The sequence below is a fragment of the Oncorhynchus clarkii genome, chromosome 33 (genome assembly GCF_045791955.1).
Source record: "Oncorhynchus clarkii lewisi isolate Uvic-CL-2024 chromosome 33, UVic_Ocla_1.0, whole genome shotgun sequence".
Classification (NCBI taxonomy): Eukaryota; Metazoa; Chordata; class Actinopteri; order Salmoniformes; family Salmonidae; genus Oncorhynchus; species Oncorhynchus clarkii.
In genome coordinates, this window is record NC_092179.1 from 20,153,736 (window position 1) to 20,166,217 (window position 12,482).

Consider the following 12,482-nt stretch of genomic DNA (forward strand, 5'->3'; position numbering starts at 1 on the left):
GTCGTTGGGCTATAATACGGTATATATTTTTTTTATTTTATTCAGAGTGTAGGGTTTTCATTATTACAATATTTGGAGACGTTATCAAGAAGTTACCTAGTCGTTTCCGGGCGGTTTGATTGGGATGAGGCTTCGGTGGTTAAAATCTAGGGTTCTCTCCTTTTCGCAAAATGGCGTTCTTGTTTTGATAGATTGACATTGCTCTCAGCCAATGATGCATGAATTGGCCTGTTTTTGCAGAAATGGTTGGCTTCTGATGACATCATTCGGACATCGGTTGTAGGCGGGTTCTGAGCTGTGAGGGGAGAGTGGCGCAACCGGAGAACTTGCAGGGCCAGGCGCCATTAGGGACGAGTCAAAAAAAACAATGCATTGAAATGCAAAATAAATATGGGATGAGCAATTTATTGCTGTTCGACCATAGGAATTACTCAAATTAATTCGCCATTCAACGTATTGTATGCAGAAAGCTATAGATCACTTTCCGTATTTTTGTTAAATTGCAACAACGTAGCTGGAAGCAAATAAGATGGCGCCTGCTGTTAGCGATCATGCACGTGCATAAATCGCACTGACTAGGCGGCGGCACCGCGCGCACTCTCGAGAGGAGCGCGGAACCATGTATTGGCGTAAAGTCTTGTTATAGTTTATACTGTATTTATGCATTTCCTATTTTGCTATTTAAACCGAGATGCAGACTGATGAACCAACTTATCTTTAACTACATAAGTCGAAACATGGATGGATGGATTTACGGTCATTGTTTATGAAAATGTAAAAGTGTCCCAACAAAAGCTGAACTGAACACTGGCATGAAAGGGAAGAAACTTCACATTTTTGCAGGACTTTAAAGTAACAATTCGATTACAGCTGGATACATTACAACTGATGGAACGCTAAGTTAATTGCAAATGTGATATTTTAGTAAGATTTTCCCCAAGGACAAAAGCAACTGTCAAACCGCTTAGCTGTTGATAGGGAGCATAGCGCTTTCCGCCATGTTGTCCCACTCGGTTCTCAGATTCATTAATCAGTAAATGGCGAATAGACTCTTCACAATTATCCCAGAGAGGAATTGCTCTTGTAATTTAAATGCTCATTCACCATTTGTACCTGTCTTTTGCCACTTGATTTTTCATTAAACCTGACTGCCGTCTTATAATTTCCCTCCACCTGAATTTACTATACTGGATACAAAACAAATGGACTGCATTTTCTGCTACTGCGCACCACTCACTCATGTCCTTGGAAGACATGTAAACAAAGGAAGGAGGTGCATGATGTTTCAACATAAAACCTGTAATGAAGAGGAAGGGAATTGGTGGGACTGCCATGGCCACCAACCGTCCTTGCTCAGTTGTCAGTTTCTGAACGTTTGCACAGAAGCACGCATGCATTAATTCACCATGTCACAACATCTTCCAGCATTACATTTTCATATGAAAAATTAAATACACGTTTTCCCCAATATTTCCTACACGATTCCCTTTTAAAGTTTCATACATGCATAATATACATATACACGTATATAAAGAGCTTTGTCTCCGTCTAGTGTGCAAAAGTGGAAACTCGATCCATTTTCTGAACAACCCTCCATCTCGACCAATCTCGGCTCGTTGTTTCTTGGTCGCCTTCTGTGTCAAGGTGGAACGACATTTTGAGAAAACAACACTGGGGGAAGAGAGAAACAACTATGTCTTCTTTAGGAAGGGCCATGGGTGTCCTTAGGGCCGGGATGCAGCTTCTTACACGTGGACCTCAGAAAATAGTAACCCGAAAGTAAGTAGCGCTACTGGTGTTATAATGTAAACGTTAGATAACAGCTAACTAGCGACAAAAGGTTGACTTCAATATCGTCCTTCATAATTAAAGAAACTATCAAGCACACGTCAGCTGTACACATACATCACTGTCTTCTTAGCTTTAAACAGTAACGTTAAGCTTATAGCTTAGCTAGCAGTCTGACAGTAGGCATACCAAACAAGTGTCCAGAGGTAGGCGCCATGATCAGATGTTAACCCATTGGGTTGTTGTGTTTCATCAAATGTGTAGAGCGTAGCTACATTATACTGGTAAACAGTGATACCCTCAGTGCTCTGGTTTTCTGTTTCCTTTCAGAGCTGGTGGTGGACCACACATAGAGGCCCAGTACAGGCAATTCCCACAACTCACCAAGAGCCAGACGTTCCAAGCTGAGCTCCTCAGCAGTGCCATGTGGTTCTGGATCCTGTGGCACTGCTGGCATGACCCAGATGCAGTGATGGTGAATTAAATGTAGATTAGGCTCCAGTTATAGTTATGCCCTGTCCAATCTAGTTTTGCCAGTTCATAGAGGAAAAGATGGAGAGAAAGCCTGTGTCCGTCAAGCAGACTTAAAACCCCATGATGCCTCTTCTCTCAGGGTCACTTCCCATGGCCTGATGCATCCGCATGGACAGACGAGGAACTGGGGATCCCAGCTGACGATGAGGAATGAGGTGCCCTCTACCCCACTGACCCCAGGTGTGCCTTTTGTCCTGACCAATACTGTACTGCTGCATCCGTCTTCTTCACAGGATCTGTGACACATCCTCAAGGGATGTTTGTCAATGAGAATGTCTTGTCCTCTGATGAAAGATTGTGTCCATCACAACAGATAGTCATACGTTGTTGGTTTTATACGTATTTGCATTAGGATGGGAAATGGAATGCCTATTCTGTAAGTACAGTAATGATTGCTCATGCACTATAGCCCTTCTGTGTTAATATGCCCATTTCAATTAGGTTCTTTACTGTGGCATTGTTTGAAACCATAGATGTAATTATATTCTAATAGTATTTTTCTATTTCTAGACCTTGTGTGTGTGCCCGGTCGCTACCCGAGTCTACCTGGTGGTCACAACGGTGTCCCGAGAGGCTTTGTTGTACATAGACCAAGAAATAAAATTCAATTTATTCTGAAACATATCTTTGGGGTGTGTGTACATATGGAACATCAATGACTGTATAATAACTCCTAGTTTCCTGTAAAAAAACAACAACAATTTAACAGAATCAGTTCATTTTTATATTTACAGGTCATTTTTGAAATGCTGAAACATATTCAATGCATCAAGTAATTGTCACAGTAAGCCAGTGTTTATGGTTCAAATCATGATAAATCAAACCATCTGAAGGACTAATGCACAGAGAAGAAACATGACCATTGATAGAAAAAACACAAATGCAAATAGATTTGCACGTAAGAGTTTACGGTAAATACTATACAATGAAAGAACTGCTGCTAATAACAAACCCTGCCTGCAGGCTAGTTCTTGTGCTTATTACTACACAGACAAGTGGTGAGGACTTCAACATGCAATAAGAGTTAAAAGGTGAACGTGTAGAGTCCATGGAAATGTCTGGCAATAGGATCAAACACTGTATTCCATGGAGGGGAAGACATGAAAGTGTGATATGTGTGTCATTAGGTAAAATCTCATTAAGGGCTAAGCGATAGACCACAATTATGCCAAGGTCAGGTGCACTGCAAGTTGAACTCATAGCACAGCTTTCAAGTCAGATACTGTTCAAAGGGTGCTAGTAAAGTTACTTGGTGACTGAGTAAGTCTGGATGTCATTCAGTGAAATACTCTGTAGACGAGAGCGAGGGTGTTTAAGGATATTGGGACATGCTGGGGGGGACATGCTCTATCAGAAGGTAGATGCTGGAAGATTGGATATTGAGTTACATATTGAAATTGATAAAATGGAGTTAAACATTTTTAGTAGCTAGGCAGAGCTTGAGTATCATCTCCAAATAGAGATGACCATGTTGATTTCTTCAACTTGGTCAATTCCAATGCACAACTCTGGTTGGAAGAACTTGCCTTACAGTGTACATGATGTAACTGGTGATTAAGGTAATCACCAGCTACATATCTGTGGTCATAGCTGTGGTCATGTCTGTGGCATCATTCCCTGAGAGTGAAGAACTACAAATCCAAATCAAATCACACACCTCACTTCAGCACCATATCATAGGACCCCCCCCCCCCAAAAAAAACACCCTATTTAAATTGTACAAAATGTATTTTTCGTTAGACTACGTCAAGTAGGCTATAGGTGTAGCAACCTTTTGGAGTCACAAACCCCTGGAAACAGAGGAAACCAGAAGAGACCGTTTCAAATCTAGTTAAGAAAGTCCACTTGGACAGAAGTGGAGAAAAAAAAGATCGAGTTAGAAATTCTTACTGACCTGCACAATATCATAACCACATGAAGTCTAAAATGTCCACATATACAATAAGCATAAGAGAGAGAAAGAAAAAAAAACCTTGTGAGAGAATTCCCAGAATAGCCGAGGTTTAGGGCCAAAATATAATAAAATCAATATTCACCTCTCAATTAATAAATACATAACTCAGAATCCATAAAGAAATAACACATTAAAATCAAGTAACAACTTGAAATAAATTAAACAAGATATTATACAAGTTGTTTTTCAACCAAGTAAACAACTTACACTATAAAACATTTCTTATTGAGGCAGCACTCTCTCTCTGTGTTAGTCTCCTTTGACCATCAGAGGGCAGCAAAATCATAAATTCTATATCGAGGAGTATGGCTTTCATATGATCGATCAAAGTATTAAAACGTGAAATTCAAATAGAGACTTATAATGAACTAATGCAGACAGGTTCAAATGTAATTGTTTTAGACCTATTGGGTTTTTACCTTCCCAAAAAACAGTGTAATGATAAATTAGGCAATTGTCTTTAAATAGATGAATGACACAATGTGGCAGGGAAGACTAACCAAGAGTGCTGCCTCTCAAAACTTCTTTCTTCTCTACTCAACGTCATTATTGCTGGTGTGATTGAGATAAGGGGAGTTGGGAGCATGGGGGACGTACAAACATTAAGCACCATTTAGAAAAATTAGATTAGCACTTTTTTCTCAGGGACAAAAAGGGCCCTGCTAGAGAGCCCAGACACAGAGCCAGATGGGTCAATGCCAGTCTGTATATCCAAACTTCCATCTTGTCCTGGGTCTCACCCAGTTAATAGTGCTGCAGATATTCAAGGAAGGCAGCGCTGGGAGATGCAGATGGTGGGACATCACGCAGCCTTCATTGGCTTACGCGCGTCATTAACATTGGCTGAAGATTTGTCTTCAATGTTGCGATGTACTGTAGACCTCATTCCTACCTCATCCAGACATCTAACACTTCCCCACGACACGTTGATGCCCACTGGAACTCTAAGTTTCCCTGAAGTTGAGTAATCAACATGCTTTTTCCCCCTTCTTCTACATTACGTTTTAGAGTGCTTGCAGTGAAGCTGTGCGCTTGATTGGTAGCTTGCTCATGTGAATTCAATACCCTGTGGTCCTAAGCATGCACAGTAAGCCTGTTCGTTTGTGTGTCTGACAACAACAAGTCTCTCAGATGGGCCCTTTCCCCAGGCAGTGATTTCTCCAGGACAAAAAGGTGTCGACTAAATGTACAGAATAATCTGGATGTGAGGACAGGGGTCTGTTACCCTCCTTTAGCTTTGCCTGTGGCCCTCAGAGCTCTATACAAAGACGCCATTGTGTCGGTTCATCTTCAGGATCTTCCCCAGTCTCTGCTTGGCTGTGGCCATTCCTTTCTTGGGCCGCTTGCCTGAAAAACAAAACCCAAAATGAATGGCTGATGTGCTGAATAAAGATAGAGTTGTGTCACAGTAGCATCCAATCCCTGAGAACATTACCTAATTACTAGACAAATGGAAAGAATCAAATAGTTGGTTGCGTACCTTTCGTGGCCTGGTTGCTGACGGGAGGGGAGTTGGAGGCGTGTCTTTTGGAGGGGTGTAGAGGGGGAGACATTGAGGGATCACAGTACTGGTAGTTGTCGGCCTCTGGGTTGGCATCGTGGCTCAGGGCCCCAAGGGAGAGGGGCCCCTGATTGTCCCAGGCCTCGCTGCTGCTGTTGCCCTGGCTGTCCATGGGGCTCTTGTCCCCCGCCACACGACGCTGGTGCTGCTCTCGGCGCTCCGGCGAGCCTCGGCTCGGGCTGGACCACCACGGCTCCTGGGAAGTGGCGACCTCGTCTGGCTTGGAGGGGCACAGCAGGCCAGCCATGGACAGCATGCCTTGAATGGCCTCCTCTGTGCTGGGTGAAGTAGGACGTTCTCTGCAGGGACACAGAGAAGAGACACACTCAGTCATTTACAGCCCACCGCCAGACTCCACAAAAGCCAACTGTGCTCATCTTTACCAGTCAAAAGGGAAGTTATGAATATAATCATTGTATGCATAATATTGGCACATGCTTCTGTTTCAAATCCAACTCCATCGTTATGAGATTACTAAACCGATGGCGTGAACTTCTAGACACTTCTACAATAAATGATCCCTTAATAAATAACTCGATTGCTAAAATATGTTTGTGATTCCAATAACAGGAGCTGTGTTTTAGCTCACCCACGCACAACAGGTCAGACAACCCACCTTTTGAGTGGCTTGTGTTTGTGCCGGAGGTTCAGGTCTGTCTGGTCTAGCTCTATGGTGTGTCCCGCGGCCCTCTGGGATGAGCCCCTCTCCTCATCATCATCACTCTGGGAGCTTCCTGAATCTTCCTCAGAAGAGGTGTTTTGCTGCAGAGAGGGAGAGAGACGAGAAACTGGTTGAGGGATGATACACAACAGACAGTTTTAAGTGCTATGTTCTCACTGACAAAACCACAGTGGGGGTAGACCATGTTAATATCAGGTACCTGTGTGTTGGAATCACTGTCCGAGTCCATGTCCGACACGTCGGAGTGTCCTGAGGCTTCTTCCCTGAGTTCAGTCTTAACCCTCTCAATACCCCCTGAGAAGGCAAACAGACATCATTAACCACAGATAATGGTAGGAACCATTCCCTCTCCGTGTCCAAGTCAACAGGTTACTAGACCTAGTCTGTGTCAACAACATGACCCTTTAGAAAGCATGTTGTGTCTGGGACAATGAGGTCAATAAACTGACAAAGTTGAGTCAGATTATAAATCATACAATGTACTATATATATATCTTGTGAACTGCTTCAGCATCATGACTTACTGAGGTGGCCTGGTTTCTTCTCTCCTCCCATAGTGCTGTGCTGCTGTTCCTGGTCTGACTCAGTCTTCATCTCCTCTCTGCTCTTCAGTTGGCCCACGGACGGCCTCTCACTCTCCGCCTTCACCGGGCTGCTAGCCGTGCTACTACCTGGTCTCCTTGCGTCTCGGATGATCCGTCCGTTGTGCAGCGTGAGACGCAGGTGTGTGTCTGGGTTCTCAGCAGCAGCGGCAGAGGCGGTGGACACCATGTTGAACTTCCCATGCACCGGGGGACAGAAGGTAGGGTCCTGTGGCAGAGACAGAGTTATAGGACTCATTCAACACAGGTATCAGACGTTTCAATTTAATTGTATGACTCTTTATAACATGGGAACAGTATTGCTTTCACTAGGAGTAATGCACGGAAAATACTAATGTGGTTTATTGATTGATCTAATGATTATTTCCAATAATAACAAGGCATTTAAATGTGACATATGCCAGAGAGCGTGTGACATTCTAGTTTTACGTTGTGGGAGTTTCACATGTTCCTCTCACCTCCTCCAGAGGGCCCACTTCCAGCCTCCTGAGCACCTCTCTGGTGTGCAGCTCCAGGATCTCCAGGTTAGAGGGAACCTTAGGGCCCTGCTCCTGCTGCTCCCGGAGCCTCCGGGCTGCCCGCCGCGCCTGACGGGCCGTGCACACCCTCTCCAGCGTGGAGCGCGTGGCCGGACACTGGCCTCCACCGCTTCCCTGAGATTTCACTGGCTTGTTGGTGCCACCACTGCTGCCCTGGTCTTCCTGTTGGAACACACATAACACCATTAGAGGAGGGAGGGGTTTGAACACAACCTCAATATTTAAATCTAATCTAGTCTATAAACAAGGAAGTCGCAAGAGAATGATTGCCAGTTACAAATAAGGTGCAACAAATCCATCACATCAGTAACAGATTAATTAGAAGCACTTCTCATACAGCCCCTCAGATCGAGTGCTCTTCCACCTACACAAAGGTGATGCTCCTCAGGCCCTTCCCCCTGTGACCCCAGCACAGCCCTTACCTCCAGGTAGCGGATTTCCTTGGTCAGCTCTTTAATGAGACGGTTGGGCCTGATATGGTCGGGGACCTCGCTGGTGGGCTCCGTAACCTGCAGTCACAATGTTCCACACACACACACAATTAGGGTGGAGTTGAACAAAGAGGCTCTGTTTCCACCACTGGCACAGTGTCATCAGATCCAGGGGAAACCACTATGACCCCCACCCCCTTTCCATCAGAGCTCAGCTGGGAGATAAACCAATCAGTCTAGATATTCATCAGCCAACATTGTAGAGTCAGGTGCAGTATAGAGAAGGTGAAGCCAGGACCTTCACCCATAGATACAATGGAAAAATAACAAATATTACATTTCATTCTGTGCCCCTCACCTCTCTCTTCAGCCAGGTTTTCAGTGGACTGATTAAAGACTTCACTCCCTCCACTAGGTAGGTCTGGGGCGGGCAGTTGTCTTCTCGCAACTCTGAGAAAGAGAACAAAGGCATTATATTTGTTATGATGCTTGTGAAATAAAATAAAAACACTACAATATATTTATTGGGTTAGGTGGATTTTACAGCTTCACTCACCTTTCAGGGTCTCCAGCAGGTTCTTGGCCACATACCAGCAGATAGCCTCAAAGTAGGGAAACTTGAAGAGGTCTGGAGTCTTCAGACGACGCTCCATCTCGTAACACCTGAGCTGCATGCCAATGTTGAGGTTGTGGAGGAAGTTGCCTCCGAACGCCATGCAATCCTGAGAGGTGAGGACGGCATGGATCCATCCTGCAGAGGGCAGCACACACAAACACAGTCAATGTTTGACTCACTGACTGTGGTAATACAAGGACACTGGCCAGGTGTTGTATTTGTCAAATCGGTAGCAAAGCATCGATCATCATGTCACCAGAATAAGACCCTCGATATTCATTGGAAAAAAGCATAAAGTTCATCACCTTACACTTTCACCACCCTGAGAAGTTCATAACTTATTTCATCTGTAGCCTAATAAACTGCATGCTTTCCTGAGAGTAGTGGGAGGACCACACACCACATCATCGTGTGACTCCAAGTTTACTTCGATATGATGGTTATTATATCAATATTTCCGCATAAAAAGGCAGTTCTATCACATTATTCATTTTATCGACACAAAAAGATCCCACCATGTCCAGCATATTTTGTTTTGACAACAATTGGAAGGTTTACAGGCAAATGTTTCCATCGGTTCTGTCGTCACATTCCCTCTCCGACATCTACTTTACTGGCATAAAAAGGTTGGATGTAAACCTGGTATGTGACACACAAACACCAACCTGATAAAAACTGACACACACACACACACTGACCTGACAACACAAACATACAGGGTCATATCAGGCCTTCCTGACCTGGTCAAGATAAAGCAGGGCTCTTTATACCTCCGGAGAGAACAGAAAGCAGAGACGGTGACGCAGCACTGATACTGCAGGCACTGACGCGGTTACGGGGTTACCGCGGTTGAGCGGCCAAGTATGTTGTGCTCTACCCCCTCCCCAAATATCTATCCCACCTCTCCACACCCCCTTAACCCCCTGGAGAAAACACAGCTGCAGTCCTTAACCTTTACTCAAGGTATACAACTTTGGGAGCATTTTAAAACATGTGGGTTTTCTTGTTCCTATGGGAGTATTGACACAGAAATGTATGGATACCCCGAACTTGTTCCTATGGGAGTATTGACACAGAAATGTATGGATACCCCGAACTTGTTCCTATGGGAGTATTGACACAGAAATGTATGGATACCCCGAACTTGTTCCTATGGGAGTATTGACACAGAAATGTATGGATACCCCGAACTTGTTCCTATGGGAGTATTGACACAGAAATGTATGGATACCCCGAACTTGTTCCTATGGGAGTATTGACACAGAAATGTATGGATACCCCGAACTTGTTCCTATGGGAGTATTGACACAGAAATGTATGGATACCCCGAACTTGTTCCAGTGGGAGTATTGACACAGAAATGTATGGATACCCCGAACTTGTTCCAGTGGGAGTATTGACACAGAAATGTATGGATACCCCGAACTTGTTCCAGTGGGAGTATTGACACAGAAATGTATGGATACCCCGAACTTGTTCCAGTGGGAGTATTGACACAGAAATGTATGGATACCCCGAACTTGTTCCAGTGGGAGTATTGACACAGAAATGTATGGATACCCCGAACTTGTTCCTATGGGAGTATTGACACAGAAATGTATAGATACCCCGAACTTGTTCCTATGGGAGTATTGACACAGAAATGTATGGATACCCCAAACTTGTTCCTATGGGAGTATTGACACAGAAATGTATGGATACCCCAAACTTGTTCCTATGGGAGTATTGACACAGAAATGTATGGATACCCCGAACTTGTTCCTATGGGAGTATTGACACAGAAATGTATGGATACCCCGAACTTGTTCCTATGGGAGTATTGACACAGAAATGTATGGATACCCCGAACTTGTTCCTATGGGAGTATTGACACAGAAATGTATGGATACCCCGAACTTGTTCCTATGGGAGTATTGACACAGAAATGTATGGATACCCCGAACTTGTTCCTATGGGAGTATTGACACAGAAATGTATGGATACCCCGAACTTGTTCCTATGGGAGTATTGACACAGAAATGTATGGATACCCCGAACTTGTTCCTATGGGAGTATTGACACAGAAATGTATGGATACCCCGAACTTGTTCCTATGGGAGTATTGACACAGAAATGTATGGATACCCCGAACTTGTTCCTATGGGAGTATTGACACAGAAATGTATGGATACCCTGAACTTGTTCCTATGGGAGTATTGACACAGAAATGTATGGATACCCCGAACTTGTTCCTATGGGAGTATTGACACAGAAATGTATGGATACCCTGAACTTGTGAAAAGTCTGTTGAGTTGCACACGATTGCTGTTCTGAACCGATTGCATATCCAGTATAGTTTTACATCATCCTCAGGTGATCTCCATGGGCAAAAAAACATGGAACCCTGTGATCTACAAATGTAATACGACCCCCCCATCAGGTAAGCTTATGGAAGGATCCTTGTGGTGACAACGGAGATGGTGAGATGGGGTTAAATCACTAAAGGACATGAGTGAAACCCCTCTAAAAGCCATCTGGAGTTAATGAGGAGAACAAGGAGCATGTGTCAACCATGAGGTTCTGCTTACTGCGGTCGCCCGTTCACGGCTCTCTAGACGTGTTACGTCATCAAGACATGGGGTGGAATGTGAGAGGTGAATTACAAGTCACATGCTATAGCAGAGGCTTGGCTGAGGATAAAGTAGGCCCAAGAGCTTCTAATATGGTCGCTTTCACAACATTACTGGTGCTGTTGTTCCATTAGGGAACTTCCTATTGTGTTACGACAATATAGACGGCTGTGTCTAGGCTGTTGCTGAGCAAAGATTTATTTTCCAAATTCTCTTGGCAATGACATGTCAGTGTTTTAAAAAAGGGAGTCAGTTTCCAGGCAGGCACCCTGGGAAACTAGACTGTTTTGTTTCTGTCTACTTTGAGGATATAGACAGGTTTCTCTACGGAGGGGCAGACAAGACTACCAGATAGTCTATTTATACATCACCAAAAGCAGGCGTGTGAGGTATTTAAGGACACAGTGGAAAAGGCATTTTAAGGACAATGACTAATTCCAGAAGGGTTTCTGTGTCACACACTCACAGGGCCAGTCTACATCGTCAGTGGTAACCCCTCTTCATCTACACTATGGTTCCATTAACACAAGCCTAATGTAAGCTGTTTAGCTCTTCTCAGGAAAACTAAATACATGGCATGTTACCAGAGAAAGCAAATAAAGACCAAATGCTTGCACACACACACACACACACACACACACACACACACACACTCTGCAGTGGAGGCTGCTGAGGGGAGGACTGCTAATAATAAGGGCTGGAATGGAGCAAATAGGATGGTATCAAACACATGGTTTCCATGTATTTGATACCATTCCACCTATTCCACTCCAGCCATTACCACGAGCCCAGCCTCCCCAATTAAAGGTACCACCTTCCTCCTGTGACACACACACCTGTGGGGATGAGCAGCGTGGTTCCTTGCTGCACGACACACTTGTAGCACTTGTCCACCTTGTCCCCGAAGAACACCTCACTCTGGTTGGGGGAGGAGCTCCATGCCTCGTATAGTGCAAGGTTGACCTGGGTCGGCTTGATCATGTAGAATATCTTCTCACCCTGGAAACACAGAAAGTAGAGAGAGTTAACGACAGTTCAGAAAAAAATAACGCATTTTAACCCAAGAGACATCACAATGTGACTAGAAAATGAGGAGCACTCAGATGCCTGCAAAGATGTTTCATTTCAGAGACACACAGATGTGTTTGACTTTCACACCAGGGGAT

The 12,482-nt window shown here is 44.3% G+C and overlaps 2 protein-coding genes across 4 annotated transcripts in view; one reads left to right on the top strand and one right to left on the bottom strand.

Moving 5' to 3' along the window:
• Positions 1 to 8,611, top strand: LOC139393267 (NADH dehydrogenase [ubiquinone] 1 beta subcomplex subunit 2, mitochondrial-like). Of its 3 annotated transcripts, none has more exons than XM_071141768.1 (5): positions 1 to 19; positions 1,645 to 1,779; positions 2,119 to 2,263; positions 2,402 to 2,502; positions 2,833 to 3,273. In XM_071141768.1, exons 2-4 carry the CDS (start codon positions 1,694 to 1,696, stop codon positions 2,474 to 2,476), a joined length of 306 nt encoding a protein of 101 aa, XP_070997869.1. In that variant the 5' UTR covers positions 1 to 19; positions 1,645 to 1,693; the 3' UTR covers positions 2,477 to 2,502; positions 2,833 to 3,273. The 3 variants fall into 3 exon arrangements, 2 of the variants coding, with proteins under 2 accessions (XP_070997869.1, XP_070997868.1); XR_011629761.1 differs by lacking the exons at positions 1 to 19; positions 2,833 to 3,273 and adding exons at positions 7,077 to 7,321; positions 7,589 to 8,611 and having other exon boundaries at positions 1,618 to 1,779; XM_071141767.1 differs by lacking the exon at positions 1 to 19 and having other exon boundaries at positions 1,618 to 1,779.
• LOC139393265 (lysine-specific demethylase 7B-like) overlaps positions 3,701 to 12,482 on the bottom strand; it is a 26,798-nt gene continuing 18,016 nt past the window's right edge. Inside the window, exons 7-16 of the mRNA XM_071141766.1 lie at positions 12,153 to 12,315; positions 8,648 to 8,842; positions 8,450 to 8,541; positions 8,083 to 8,169; positions 7,580 to 7,822; positions 7,044 to 7,329; positions 6,719 to 6,813; positions 6,454 to 6,599; positions 5,757 to 6,136; positions 3,701 to 5,623 (exon numbers count right to left, since the gene is read on the bottom strand). Coding sequence (XP_070997867.1) covers positions 5,535 to 5,623; positions 5,757 to 6,136; positions 6,454 to 6,599; positions 6,719 to 6,813; positions 7,044 to 7,329; positions 7,580 to 7,822; positions 8,083 to 8,169; positions 8,450 to 8,541; positions 8,648 to 8,842; positions 12,153 to 12,315 — 1,776 coding nt within the window. The 3' untranslated portion in view covers positions 3,701 to 5,534. The remainder of the gene's footprint in view (positions 5,624 to 5,756; positions 6,137 to 6,453; positions 6,600 to 6,718; positions 6,814 to 7,043; positions 7,330 to 7,579; positions 7,823 to 8,082; positions 8,170 to 8,449; positions 8,542 to 8,647; positions 8,843 to 12,152; positions 12,316 to 12,482) is intronic.